The 13,969-nt window shown below is 31.0% G+C and overlaps 1 protein-coding gene across 4 annotated transcripts in view; it reads left to right on the forward strand.

The window, feature by feature from the left end:
- The window catches only part of LOC118204779 (uncharacterized), a 90,647-nt gene that overhangs the window by 20,669 nt on the left and 56,009 nt on the right, over nucleotides 1-13,969 (forward strand). The window contains exon 3 of one of the 4 annotated variants that reach the window (XM_085814609.1): nucleotides 3,888-3,990. The exons of the other annotated variants lie outside the window; for them this stretch is intronic. Coding sequence (XP_085670735.1) covers nucleotides 3,927-3,990 — 64 coding nt within the window. The 5' untranslated portion in view covers nucleotides 3,888-3,926. The remainder of the gene's footprint in view (nucleotides 1-3,887; nucleotides 3,991-13,969) is intronic. 4 annotated transcript variants of the gene reach the window in all.

Below are 13,969 nucleotides of genomic sequence, written 5' to 3' on the forward strand. Positions count from 1 at the left end.
CTTTAAAAAATATATGTATTTTAATTTTATAAGCATATGTCCGTAATGAATATGAATTATTCATATCTTTTTAAGAATTTGGTAGAAGAACTAGGAACTTAAAATACAATACAATATACTGCATACAAATATTGCAATTTGTCAAAAATATGTATACATATTTAAAATTTTTAAAAGTTTAACGACGGCAAAAAGACATTGACAATTAACTGTTGATTACGTTTGGAAATCGAGTGGATAGACACATAATCCAAAACGTAAATTCTCATGTGGGGTAAAATATACCACATGGAATGGTTTTAGAATGTATTTAAATATTTTACACAAGTTGTGAACTTTTTTGAATAGCAATAGTATAAATTGAACTACAGGCTAACTAATTTCTATAGCTAATAATATTACTTATACTTACTTATTATTACTTATAAACCTGAAATTATAATCCCGCAAATGACAAAGACAGTCCTGCCAAGAATGAAAGAAGCAAGAGTACTCCCTTACAATGATAAACCTGTAGTGCCATCTAAGTGCAAAACGAGACATCAAATATGAATATTATAGTATTCTGAGCCTACATGGAGAAAAAGTGGGTTTTCTGTTGAAAATAAGAGAAATAAACTTATGCATGATATTTTCACGTGACCCGTATTACAAGACGGATTTCGCATCCCGTGGAAATCGTGGGAGCTGTACACGGAATATATCATGACATACTAAGATTTAATATATCATGACATATTAAGATGTATTTATTTTAAAATAAATGTCAGCAAATCGATTATATGTGAATCAACTTCAAACATTTATTTTTTAAGAAAAGTGTGTAAATTTAAAGACTTTTCATAATTTGTGTTTGGGTTGCATTTTAAAGACTTTTGGGTCGCACTTTAGACACTCATGTACTATATGGTTACGAGATCTTCATTGTCATGATTTTTCAGTTTTAATTTCTTTCAGAAAAACTTGTATCACTTGGATCTTTGGATGCATGAAAATTCTCTGTGTTGTCATGCTTTGAATATATTGAATTTTTTTTTTCTTTTCTTCTTCTTCTTTATAATTAAATCCTTTTTTTCCTCATTACCTTTCTCCATTAGCATCTTTACATTAGTAACAAGCCATCTGTTAGCCATGCAGACTGGCAGATAATGAGCTCTTACTACTATGAGAAATTGAATAAAATTACTATATTTTGAATAAAAAAGCTGTAGTGTTTATTTAACTGAGGGATTTATAAACATTATACATATTTCTTAAAAATGTATATTTTATTTTGCAATTATGAAATAATTGATGTAATACTTAATACACTGAATTTATGTGATTTATAGCTTATTGATAATCTTTATTAAAACATTTGCATTATCATTGAAGTTAAAATAATTTCCTAACATATAGCATTATTTCTTATAGAATAATTATATGTGTACGCTGTGATAGCAAAATTTTAACTCTTTGAAACTTTAGATATAAAAAGGGCTATCTGATTTTATGGGAGGAACAAAAAATCATCTAACTCCTCACAAGGATGTTAGAAATCAACAATAAAAAATTCTGAGATTGATGTAACTAAGATACGTATAATTTGGCAGCATTTAAATAATGTAGTTGTTCATGCCCCCCCCCCACTCAAAAATTTCAAAATCTTACTCATAATTCCGTTTTACAACTTGCAATATTTTTTCTTTCCAGATTGGGCACAAAATAGGAAAACCATTTACTGTTATGAAAAATTTATTGTTGTTTATGAAAATGATTATCACAGTAAGATAATATAGCTTTAGAAAAGCATTTAAAAAGGAGTAATAAAAAACTTAATACCTTTAAAAACTAAATTTTGTTTTGTTATAAGTCTCAACATATTGAAAAGCTTTTCAAATATAATAATAAACAATAAGTTGAAAAAGACAGAAATGTTTCAAAAATAATAAAATTTTAATTGTTTCCATTACCATTTCTCCTCATCACTTTCTATTTTCATTGTTAGCTACTACATGATGTCGTTGTAGAAGTCTGTGTGCTCAGCCAGTTTGTGATCGGTGCGCTTAGAATGTCTGCAACTTTCTTTTTGTTAATCGAATGCTTTCGTTCACTAATTATGGTCATGGGAGAGCTGCAAGGTTTTTCTTAGAGTAAACGTATATCTAGTCTCAAGCTGCATGACTTTATATGGGTCGCAGATGATAAAATGCCGCATTAATGGTATCCCAGATGTTAGTTTATCTTCTTTTCTGTTATGTCTGTTATAGCTTTTTTCTGATACAGTGACTTTTTGTTGAAAGTAGCCTCCCACTTCTTGAACTCTATTATATGATCAGTTGCTACTTATATTACTTTCTTTCTTTTTTTTCCTTGATTTCCTTATCATATTGTTTTAACTTGTAGATCTGATTGATTCTCCTGATGATGTGTGTGATTGTTCTGAAATCTCAATCGCATGGAGAAACAAGTGATCCCCGATAGAAAAACGAATTTATTGAACATTTTCATTTGACAACTGCCATGAACAGAGTATGGTTCTCGTTTTAGCACGCACAGCCATTAATAAAAAAAAAAAAAAAAAAAAAAAAAAAAATCTCATCAGTGCTCCAGAACATAATTGTAAAAATTCCTACTATTATGACTGAAAGCATTAGATTTCTCGTGAATATAAACCATAGTCATTCTACAGTTGCTTCCTTCTTTTGCAATTCCCATAAAATTGTGTTCATTTTGGTTAATTTCAGTAATTTCACCGTATTTGGTCTTTTTATGAAGGCATTCATGTTTTACTTTAAAGTTATTCAGAAAAGAAAAATGATCAATATACAAACTGGTTCAAAATATGCACAAATATTGAAGAGGACATAGGAATTTGGGAGTTATTGGGGAGGGGGAGACATCAAAGGTAGGATTTTGTACTCTGAAATTTTTAAAATATACAAAATTAAGTCATTTTATAATAGAAACAATACAGATAAGAAAATGACCACAAACCCATAATAAGGTCTTACCTCATGCCGATTATCTTTTGGGAAAAGGCTTTCATTTACAATTTTATCAATAGCCAAGGTCTGTAGAAAATAGATCTTGATTTATGCCTATCGCCTATGCTGGCTGTATGGAATCTGCAAAAGATAAAGCAACCCCCAAATGGTCCTAATTTGAAATGATGTAAGTTAGTGATTTTTCCTCCGAACTAGGGGGAAAAAATCCCCCTAGAATGGTATAAATCAAATCATGTAAATTACGGATTTTCCCCTTTGGAAGGGGGGGGGAAAGAAATGCGCATAGAGTGGCCTAATTTGCATGCCAAATGTGCAGAGTAGTTTTATTCTTTTTAATTATTATGAGTGCCCATGTTATGTAATTCATACTTGATAGAAGATTTTTTCACACTGTATATTGCTGATTTTTGCAGTTATGTTTTTATAAGTTTGAAAAATCAAGTAGTTGCTGCAGAAGTACTATACTGCGAATGTTAGAATTTTTATTTTGTTAAGTGTTTTGATTACTTAATTATATTCAGATTTTAATTTTCTCTAAAACTTTGGATGTTTTTGGCAATATTATTTTATTTATAAAAATCAAAACTGTATGATTGAAAACAAATTCTTGTCTTCATTTAATTTTGTGTGTAACTTGTAATTTCATTTTAACTTTGTGTGTTTGAAATGCGTTTTCTTTTGTTTCATTTTCCGTGTATTTTCTACTAGTTCTTGCATGCTTGGTATGATGCCGTTTCCATTAGCATTTTACGTTATATATTTTGCTTTGCCTTCGTTGTTTTGCCTCTTCTTCCTGTAATACTTTGTCTTCTCCTTGTCTTCTGTTTTCACATTAAGCATATATGCATGGAATTTATAACTGTTTTTTTTAAGTATCTTATCATATTTTTTTGTCTGTAGCTAGCCTATTTTTCCAGTTGACTACAGATATTTCAAGCTATGTACAACAATGTATTGGAAAATAATGAAAATTCTCGAAATTTTTTATCTGAGCTTAATGAATGTATGTATGAAAACTTACTTATTTTTCAAACATGTGAATGAAAGTGTTATGTATATCAATGAATGTTTTTCTTATGATGAAGGATGTATGAAAGTAATAAGGAATTTTTTGGCATGAGTATAATTAAAATAAAAATTTTACTTTTTAGTCATACATCTTTTATTAGTCTTTTATTAGCTACCAGTACTAATACTATGATGGTATATTAATGAGTCTGTTTAGTCACACAAATTTATGCTAAATCATTGCTACTTCAGTAACGAGGTACAGCCAAAAGTCGTTAATCCGGACTCGTCGGGACTTCGGCGATTCCGGATTATCGATTTTTCCGGATCATAGATCATCAGTTTAAATCTGGTAAGATGACATGCAGAAATTACAAAATTAAAAATATGAAACCGTAATTTATGAAATAAAGAACAATTATGATCTAAAGGGTATCAAAATTTACAAAAAAAAGCTTAATATTTATTTGTTTACTTTAATAAACATTTCTTTCAATGTAAGTTGTTTAAGTTGCTTCCTTTCATGTGATAATACTACTTTCTCTTTAATTCTATTAAAGAGACATAATTTCTTGTTTATTAAAGAGACATAATTTCTTGTTTAGTTACAAAGTTCGGCTGTTCAAGTGCTATAATTGCTTTAAATCATATCAAAGACGGAGTACATCGACATGAAATACTACATTTAGTAGGGAATTATAAGCCAAATAAAATAAAAACATCTGCCGTGAAGATAAGGATAGTGCTGACAGATCAACTTCCAACTCATTACGTGTCACGGCGTCCCCCCCCCCCCCCGCAGAGCAGCGTGAAATTGATAAACAGATTTCGGATTTCGAAACATACTTTCGCTTTGTAAATCCTTTACATATTAGTAAATATATATCGGAAATTCTATTTGACATAATCGAAAGTTCAAGCTTACTTTTATAAAACTGCTCTAACAATCTGCAAAAAATAATAAGCCGGATCCAATTCGAAGATTAAGGAGCAACGCAATCTGCAACATTAACTGAATTAGATAATTTTAGCTTACCTTTTACCATCCGTTATACATTAAACGCGCATGCGCACACATATATTTACAGCCGTAAAGGTCTTACGCGCGCGCCTAAACACCTATGCGCGTGCGTCAAAGCGACGCATGCGTAGAAAGTTTGTAGCTTTGAGGTCCGGATTATAGATCATTCTGGATTATGGGTGTCTGAATTAACGACTTTTGACTGTATTTATTTAGTCCTGAAGAAAAATTAAGAATCAGGACTCGCAATATAAGTTTAGTAGTACATCATTTTTTAATATTTATTCTACTACATAGTTATTATTTTTAAAATTTTTTAATTAAAAGAAAATAATTATGTTAAATGCTGGTCTGTTTAACATTGCTTCATCATTTCAAATCATTACTGTGCTTCTTTTTTAAAAATCGTTCACTTCCATTGTACACTAATTGGTACCTTCTGATTATCTTTAATGTCGTTCTGAAAAATAGCCAACTATTGGTGAGTAACTTTGTGTTTTAACTAAGATACAAAAGGCAACTGTTGTTTTCAGAAATGGTGGTGTGCTGTCTTACATACAGAGTAACCAGTTAACAAAATGAAAATTAGAGGAAACATCTCTTGGGGGGGGACCTGTTCTCCATGTGCAAGGCAGTTGAAATTAAATCTTCAAAGAAAGTACATCTTCATGTAATGCAAATTTTTGCATTCTCTATTGTTGAACAAAATGTAATATTTCTGATGAAATTCAACTTTTTTCCATCAGCTTGCAAAAGTCCACTGTCCATTACTTTTCTTTATAATAAATAAATATACTTGTATGCAACAAAAACAAAAATGGTACTTTTTCGTTTCGACAGCGCAAATCTTGCCAAGCAGACTTTATTGCGACAACATATAGTAGTATACACATAAAAAATATTAAAAAATGTTAGTTCTGAGAATTTTTTATTTTGAAGGCATAAACATTTTAATATTGTTTAAAATTTTACAAAAAGCCAATAAATAAAGACAAATTTATAAAAATACATTAATTTAAGAATTTACTATGCTATCATGGTTCAGCATCCTGATTCACCGGTTCATATTACATGACCCGAAGTGATCTCATCTAACGTAAACTGTGCTACAAAAATCTAATTCTCTCGGTAATTATCTACATTAATTTCAAGTTAAATCCTGATTTGGAATACAAGTTTAAATGGAAGAATTATTTCAATTCATTCGAATAGCTTACTCAGAAATTATGTTAACTGCAGTGCTTTACTTCGCTAGTGCATTCTCATTAGAATTGATGAATTTTACCTTTAACTTTGCCTTTTCTATATTTTCGGCTCCGAGTAATCGGTGTGACTTAGGCTTTAGGGCATAAAATTGAACTACCTGGTAAAAATTCTATGTAATTGTATGCCAGTATTGAAAGAAACAATCAATCTGATAAGAAATGGCTGCGACTTGTTTTGAAAATGAGGCATAAAAGGCTACCATAGAGGATATTTCATTTGGCATCAGTTGTACCATTATTGGCAACTTTATCGTCTGCGCCGACAAAACGGAAAAGTACCCAAAAAACTTGAAAAATGGCTGTCAACTATGACAGTAAAAATCAGCTCGTTTGCTGCACACTTATACATAACCATGGCTGCTATCATGAGTTGCATATTTTGGCAAAATACTGCATTGCCTCATAAAAATTTTGGGGGAGAGGGTGTGGAAATCAGAAAGAACTTTTTATTCTTTATTAATTCTCTCTTTTATATCTCGCCTGTTGCTTAATTGTTTAAATGTGGAATGCGTGAACTCATTTGTGACATATAGCGTTTATTTGCTGTTATTGATAGATTTTTATCTTGATCTTATTGTCTTACCTGTCATTTTTTACATATTTTTTTTAAAGTGTATTTGTCCACACCCCCTTTCACTTGCTACAAAATTAAATGATTTCTTTTTGTCAAGTTATTTTGATCTAGGAGGGAGGGATATATGCTAATGTAAAATTTAAAATTAAGCAAAAAGCGATCTTAGATTGGTGTTTTGTGCTCTTGAAGAGGAAGTTGTGTCAGATCATCATCAAAAGTGACATAAATTTATTCAGAGTTTATTCCAAGATTAAGGTTGCTTTATTTGTTTTATTTTTTGTTAAACTTTCGTAAAATGTATCCAAAATTTTATTTTAGTTTTCCTGAGAAATTAATTGAATTAATTTTTCATTGCATATCTCGTATATAATGGATATTATTATATGTTTAAACAGCTAGCTAATAGCATTTTTCTTTTCAATTAGAATTTCCTTATAAGATTTCTTAGGCAAGACATAAAATTGCCTTATATCTAAGCTACTCTTGACTCTTTTTTTTTTTTTTTTTTTTTTTTAGCATTTGTTTACAAAACTTGTAATTAATTCTTTGTTGTTGTTAGAGGAAATTAAAGGTACTTTTGTGATGATACATTGTGAGAGCATTAATTCAGTAACTTGAAGGTTTGATCAAAAGAACAATACATTTTTCATTGATACCTTCCTTCCAGACTCGTTTCATCTGCACAGCAGACACCCAAGCTAAATTATAGATAATTTATTATTGCACATCATTAATAATCAGTATCATTATGAGAAGTGGTTTGAAAAAATGTTTTATTTTTTATGAATTTTTCTATTTTCACACTGCCCCGCTGTCTTGCAGTTATAGACATATAGTTGATTATTATGAATGGTGTTTGATATTACTTAAAGTTTAAAGTAAAACTCACTGCCTGTAACATGGTATATTTGTGAAAAGTATATAAATATAATGGGGAAAACTATAAACTGGTTACTATATTCTCCCCTTGTCAGTTTCTCTCCTGTGCCATTTTAGCAGCAGGTTCTTAAAATTAAAAAGATATTCAAACAATTTTCCCATTTCTTAATGTGTTGAAAGAATAAGCTTGTTTAAATCTTATGGATTCATTGATGTCGTGATTTTTTTTTTTTTTTTTTTTTTTTTTTTTGTCTTGTTAACAAACCCTCTCAAACTAGCTATAAAGCTCACCTTATATTTCCCACCTAATTGTTGAACTTTACGCCAGCCTAATACGAGAATTGGCTAATGACAGGAAAACAAGCATGAACTGAGATTCTGTGTTAAGATTTTACTGCCATTTAAGAAATATTAAAAAAGTTCAGTGAATCAGCTGCACGTTCATCTTCTCTAATTATTTATGAATGATTTGAGGCCTAAAGAATGGTAGAGACAACAGTAAGAACTGACAAGATTCAAGTTACAGGAAATCGAAATAATTTTAATATTACTATGTATTCTTATTGGAATACCTTTTGTATATTTTTTATATTTTGGCAACTTATTATTGAAATATTTTAAATTTGAAAAATAAACTAAGTAATAAATGCTAGTGCAGTTTCTGAAACACTTTTTATCAAAAGCAAAATAGCTATTGTAATTATTTTAAAAGTAATATAATTTTTTGTATATTTTTCTTAGTTATTGTCCCTGTGTGATTGTCTCAAAATATTGAAATGTCTTATCAGATGTAGCACAGTTACTACATCTTTTAATGGACCATTAAGAAAATTATATATAAATTAGAAACTTGTATTATCTACATTTTAATTTAGAATGATATGCATACAAACAGTTTTTAATGTTTTATCACTGGACTATACTTTTGTACAATTTTATGATCCTACATTTAGTTTGTTTAAATGTTATTCATATTTCCAAAAAGTTTTATTTTATTTTGCAAAAAATCAAGTAGCACAGCATAGAAAACACTCAGTTTTTTGCATAAATAAATAAAATTGATAAATATTGTATTTTCTTAATGCCTTAAATTTTTCTTTTTAAAGACTTACTGCGCCAACTATAACCTTAATTCCGTAGTGATTTTCGTGAGGCATTCTGCAGTGATCATCCTTCCCTTTTTATTCGCTATATACCATACTCACTTTTGAATTAGCTTGTCTTCTGCGATATTCATAGCTTTGTGCATATTTAAGCTGAGAGTTTTTAATCTTCAATTGAGGGAGCTTCTGACAGTCATATCTTGCTTGTTATTGATATTTTTAACAAGCTCTGTTTAAAAATTATATTCTAGCTTTAGCATTCTTTCTATCTAGTGCTTTAAATAGCGCTGATAAAATATATGAGCTAGCCTATTCTCTTTATAGTGTATTGCTTTTTTCCATCTTTCTTGTGTCTCTAGCTTACATTCCAAGAACATCATGTGAATGCAATAATAGCAAATATAACTGTAGTTTATTTAAACTACAGCCTGGTAGTTTAAAAACTAACATGTTAACAAAACTCTGCAAGTTTGTACGTAAGAATATAGTAATACTTTAAATATTTGCAAATCAAATAGTAAATTAGAATTTGTAAGGTAGCTATTATAACTGGAAATTAGAATTAAAATCCTGCAGACTTAAACAGATAGCGAGTTATGGTCACATTTTGAACAACTCTCAAAACACGGAAGAAAGTTTAAATAGCCATTTTATTTTACTCTCAGTTTGAACATGAAGACACAACTTATGCCATCGACAAAATTTGCACAACTTTGTAGATATTTAAAATTTAAAATTTATTTTTGCTTTTGTCTCTGCCATGTGTAACCTAAGTATGAGCCATTTTCTATTATAAAGTTCATCATGCTGATAACAATTTAAATTATCAACCTATGCTGCTTCATATAAACTCAACCTGCTATTTACTAAACCTATGGACTGAGCAAGTACTTGGCAGAACGCGGCATAAAACAAAGAATCAACATAAAGCTAACTGTTACTATAATGTAAATAAAATGTCAATAATCTTCTTTAAAATATGTCCAACTATTATAAGCGTAAAATATATACCGAAGAGCCGTTGCATTATGGCCACCTTGTTAATAACATGCAAGATCAATCACCTTTAGCCTTCAAAACTGCCAGCACCCGGCATGGCATTGACTACAAATGGTGCTGATATGTAGTCTGAGGTATCTGGTACCAAGCACTTACCAACTGGTCACGCAATTCTTGCTCATTACGACGAGGTAGCGTTGTGGCACAAATTTAGTTTTCCAGGCAGGACCACAAATGCTGTATTGGATTAATGTCAGGGGAATTTGGAGGCCAAGACATGACTTGAAAGTCATTGAAATGTTTCTCGAATCACTCTCTGATGATTCGACTCTTATGGCATGGTGCATTATTCCTGTTGGTAAACACCATACCCTGTTGAAAATACCATTGTCATGAATTGGTGAACCTGGTCTGCAACAATGTTCACATAGCACAGACATCAGGGATTGTTCTATGGGAATTATGGATTCTAATGTGTTCCATGAAAACATTGTACACACCATACTACCTCTGCCACCGGCTTGTCTCCATCCAGCTGTGCATTCGGGAGCTAGAGTTTCATTTGGAAATCACCATATTAGCACGCGCCCGTTGATGAAATGGACCAGAAAACATGATTAGTCGAACCATGCAACTTTCTTCCATTCTTCTAATGTGCAATTTCGACGTTTCTTGGCCCATTGCAGACGCAGCTGGCGATGATGTGTCGTTAGTGCGGGGACGTGCTTCGGCCGTTAGTGTGTATGCGTAGGCCCATATGTAGCAATGTATGCTGCACAGTGTGTTGAGAAACACTGCTTGGGTCACCTGGTTATAGCTGGTGGTGATTTCGGCTGTTGTAGCTCTTTGGTCACATTGAACAGTGCATAGCAATCTCCACTCTCCTTTGGAATTAGTGCCCCCGTCGATGACACACCAGGGACTTGTCATTTCACCATTCATACACCATCATTTTCAATATGTTCTCACAACAACTGCATGTTAACAGCCCACTAAATGTGCCGTTTCTGATATTGATGTTTCCAGTCGCCGAGCCATAATGATTTGACCTTTATCGAAGTCTGATAAATCAGCTGCTTTTCCCAATATGTCACTAATCGTGCTATGCTTGAAAAGACAATGCATAGCCACTTTATATACTGCAAGATCAGTTGCACACGCACAGTGGTTTTGCTTTTGGACGAATCCATTGTTATAGATGGAGAATGGTTATAATGTAACGACCCTTTGGTGTAAGTGTTTTTATGTATTATAATAGCTGTTGTGCAGCAAATCACCTAAAAGTGATAATACTTTCCTTTCAGTCCAGCGTATCTTCCAACTCTGTCAGTTTTTCTTTTGTTAGAAGTTTTTGTTGTGGCTTTCAAACACTTCTTATTATTACTTACTATTATTATTATTACTGTTGATACTTACTATAAATTTTAATTTTAAAACATTATCGAAGCATACATAATTATTAGCCAATTTTCGGCACTTCTCATCATTTTGGCAATAAAATTGCTTGTTCTTCTCTTCAAAAATTCTTTGTAGCTATTGAAAACTGTGATGTCCATCCAAGAACAGAAATAATAATCTGCCCAACATATTCATGCTTTAAATCTTTCTACTACTCCTTTTTTTTTTGTGATAATCAGTGAAGAAATTCAATGAAAGCATCTATCACAAAGTTACTAGTAACTGAGTCTTAAAAAGTGAGAATAGGAATATATTTTATTACTTTTCAAAAGAGTTTCTTTATGAATTGGACTGTGTGAATTTTTATGTTACAAAATCATAAAATAATTTGCTTTAACTATATTCTAGTCATTATTTTTTCAAGTCTTGTTAAGTGTATTGGTGCATCAATAAAAACTATAATCAGATTGGTAGGAAGGCATTCAAAATTGTTTGATTCAGTGTTTCATTCCTGGTCAGCTTTCTGAAGAGTATTAAACAAATTTCAAGTGCTTTTTTTCATTTAAGGAAATAATCTTTCACATATTAAGTGAAAAGTATAGTAATAATTAATGTTCCAGTTGATGTAGTAAGAAATTTAAATAATAAAAAAAAGCAACTGCCTTTGTCTGAAATCTGCTCAGCCATTCAGATATCAGTTGTAAAATGCAGATGATTTGGGCTACAGATTTCCTTGCTCAGTGTTGAAGGAAACTATCATATTATTGCTTTTATTACTGTCACCAAATGTTTCCAAAAGCCACTAAGCTTGAGGCTGAGACCAGTGGCTGAGTGGTTAAAACTGCTGAATACTAGAAGTCCAACCTGAGTTTGATCCTAGAGGAACAAGCTGACTATATGCTTTGTTTTTATGGTTTTTCTCTTGTATAGCATGAATACAAGCCAGTTTCCCTTAGAAAGTTCTCCATTAAAGCATCACATCCCTTAACCAGCTAGTCCTTGTTGTGCTTTACTGAATTCAAATAATCTAATCTAAACCACTAAACTTGGTAACTGAAGATTAATCTTTTGCTGTTTAAATTGAGCAATATTGGAGCAGATGGAATTTTGGTATTCTTCCATTAATGATGCAGCAGGTGGAATGTGCTCAAGTGCATCCCAAAATGCTCTATATAGTCTGATTAATCATACTTTGACCCAGGATTTTTTTGGGGGGGGTAAGAGAGAGCGGGAAAGAAAGATTTTCAGTGAGAGAATTGGGATGGATTTTATAACTAGACAGTTCCCAAAATATGAGGAATAGCCATTGAATTCTTTCACGAAAATTAATTTATTCATAATGAAAGCTTATGTTCAAGTAACCGCATGATGCAGTATCAGAATAACTGCTGCACTAAGTGACCAAGCGAAAGGAATAAAGAACTACTAAGTCAAAATTGGTTCGATGGAATTACTTCACTTTATAAAAGAATGTAATATTTTTATCAGATATTCATATAAAACTACATTTTCAAACACTGATGTGTCTTGAGTATAACATGGCTTGTTGATATTATTTAAGGTTGCATTTTATATCATGTTTGGCTGCAACTTTGCCTAGCCAGTGGAAAAATAACAAAATTTATAAATTTTTGTTATTAGAACTAATGTCAGACTTTTTATCACATAAAAACAGCAAGTTTTAAACAAACATGCAAGTAATAGAGAAAATAATTTAGAACAAAACTGTGTGACTGTTCAGAAAATGATTATGTAATTTGGGGGGAGGAGAACATAAATTTAGATTTACTGGATTGTGGTAAGTACATAAGAGCTGTCTGTGTATAATTTTAGAGGTGGAGCCTTATAACGAACTTTTCTAACAGATTTTTGAAATATATATATGCTTTTATTTATTTATTTTTATATAACTTGATACCACATTTACTGCATGTTTTATCTGTCTGATGATTATAGAAATTGTTGTACATTTTTCAAACATCTGTTTGCTATAATATGTTTTAGAAATTCAGGATCTACTTGGAATCTGTATCTTTCCCATGAAATTACACAGAATAATTATATCCTGATCCCTCATATGCTTTTGATGTTCTAAATCAACTTTTTCAATATCTCTAAGAAAAATTATGAATTTGTTCAGGACTTTTCATTCTGATATGACGAAAAGTATCTTTTAGCTCTGGTTACAGTAAAAGTTGAAAATTCTGGTACTTCTCCTCCAGCAGTAGTCATTGCCTAACATTAATATTGATATGAAAAATGTAGCCTATATTAGTAATGACAATCTTAGTGATGTATTCAAGGTGCATTTCTATTTGAAAACAAAATTATGGATATTTGAACACAGTCTTTCACTAAAAAATATTCCTTTTCCTTTAAGAATGTGACAGATTCTTCATCTTTTAATGGTCATCCAATTGTAAAATTCATCTTAATGTCTTTGGGAAAAGCTTGCATAAAAAATATATCTGAATCAAAACATATTCAGTATATAGTGTAAGACTGCTGTCTCTTGCATGCATTTTGGCTGTCCCTTCACAGACGGAAGATTACAAAAATTTCAATTACTTAAGTTTTACTCAATTAAAAGAGCACAATGTTAATATTCAATTACAAGCAAAAGTTTAATGATTTTGGACAAAGTAATTATTTCGCAGATGTTATGAAAATGAGAATCTGCTAACTTTATTATGGTTCAGACTTCAAAAAATTGTAACCTAAAATTTCATTGTCGA

Source organism: Stegodyphus dumicola, chromosome 4 (assembly GCF_044657685.1).
Source record: "Stegodyphus dumicola isolate Sdum_Otavi_A_Nest chromosome 4, ASM4465768v1".
Lineage (NCBI taxonomy): Eukaryota > Metazoa > Arthropoda > Arachnida > Araneae > Eresidae > Stegodyphus > Stegodyphus dumicola.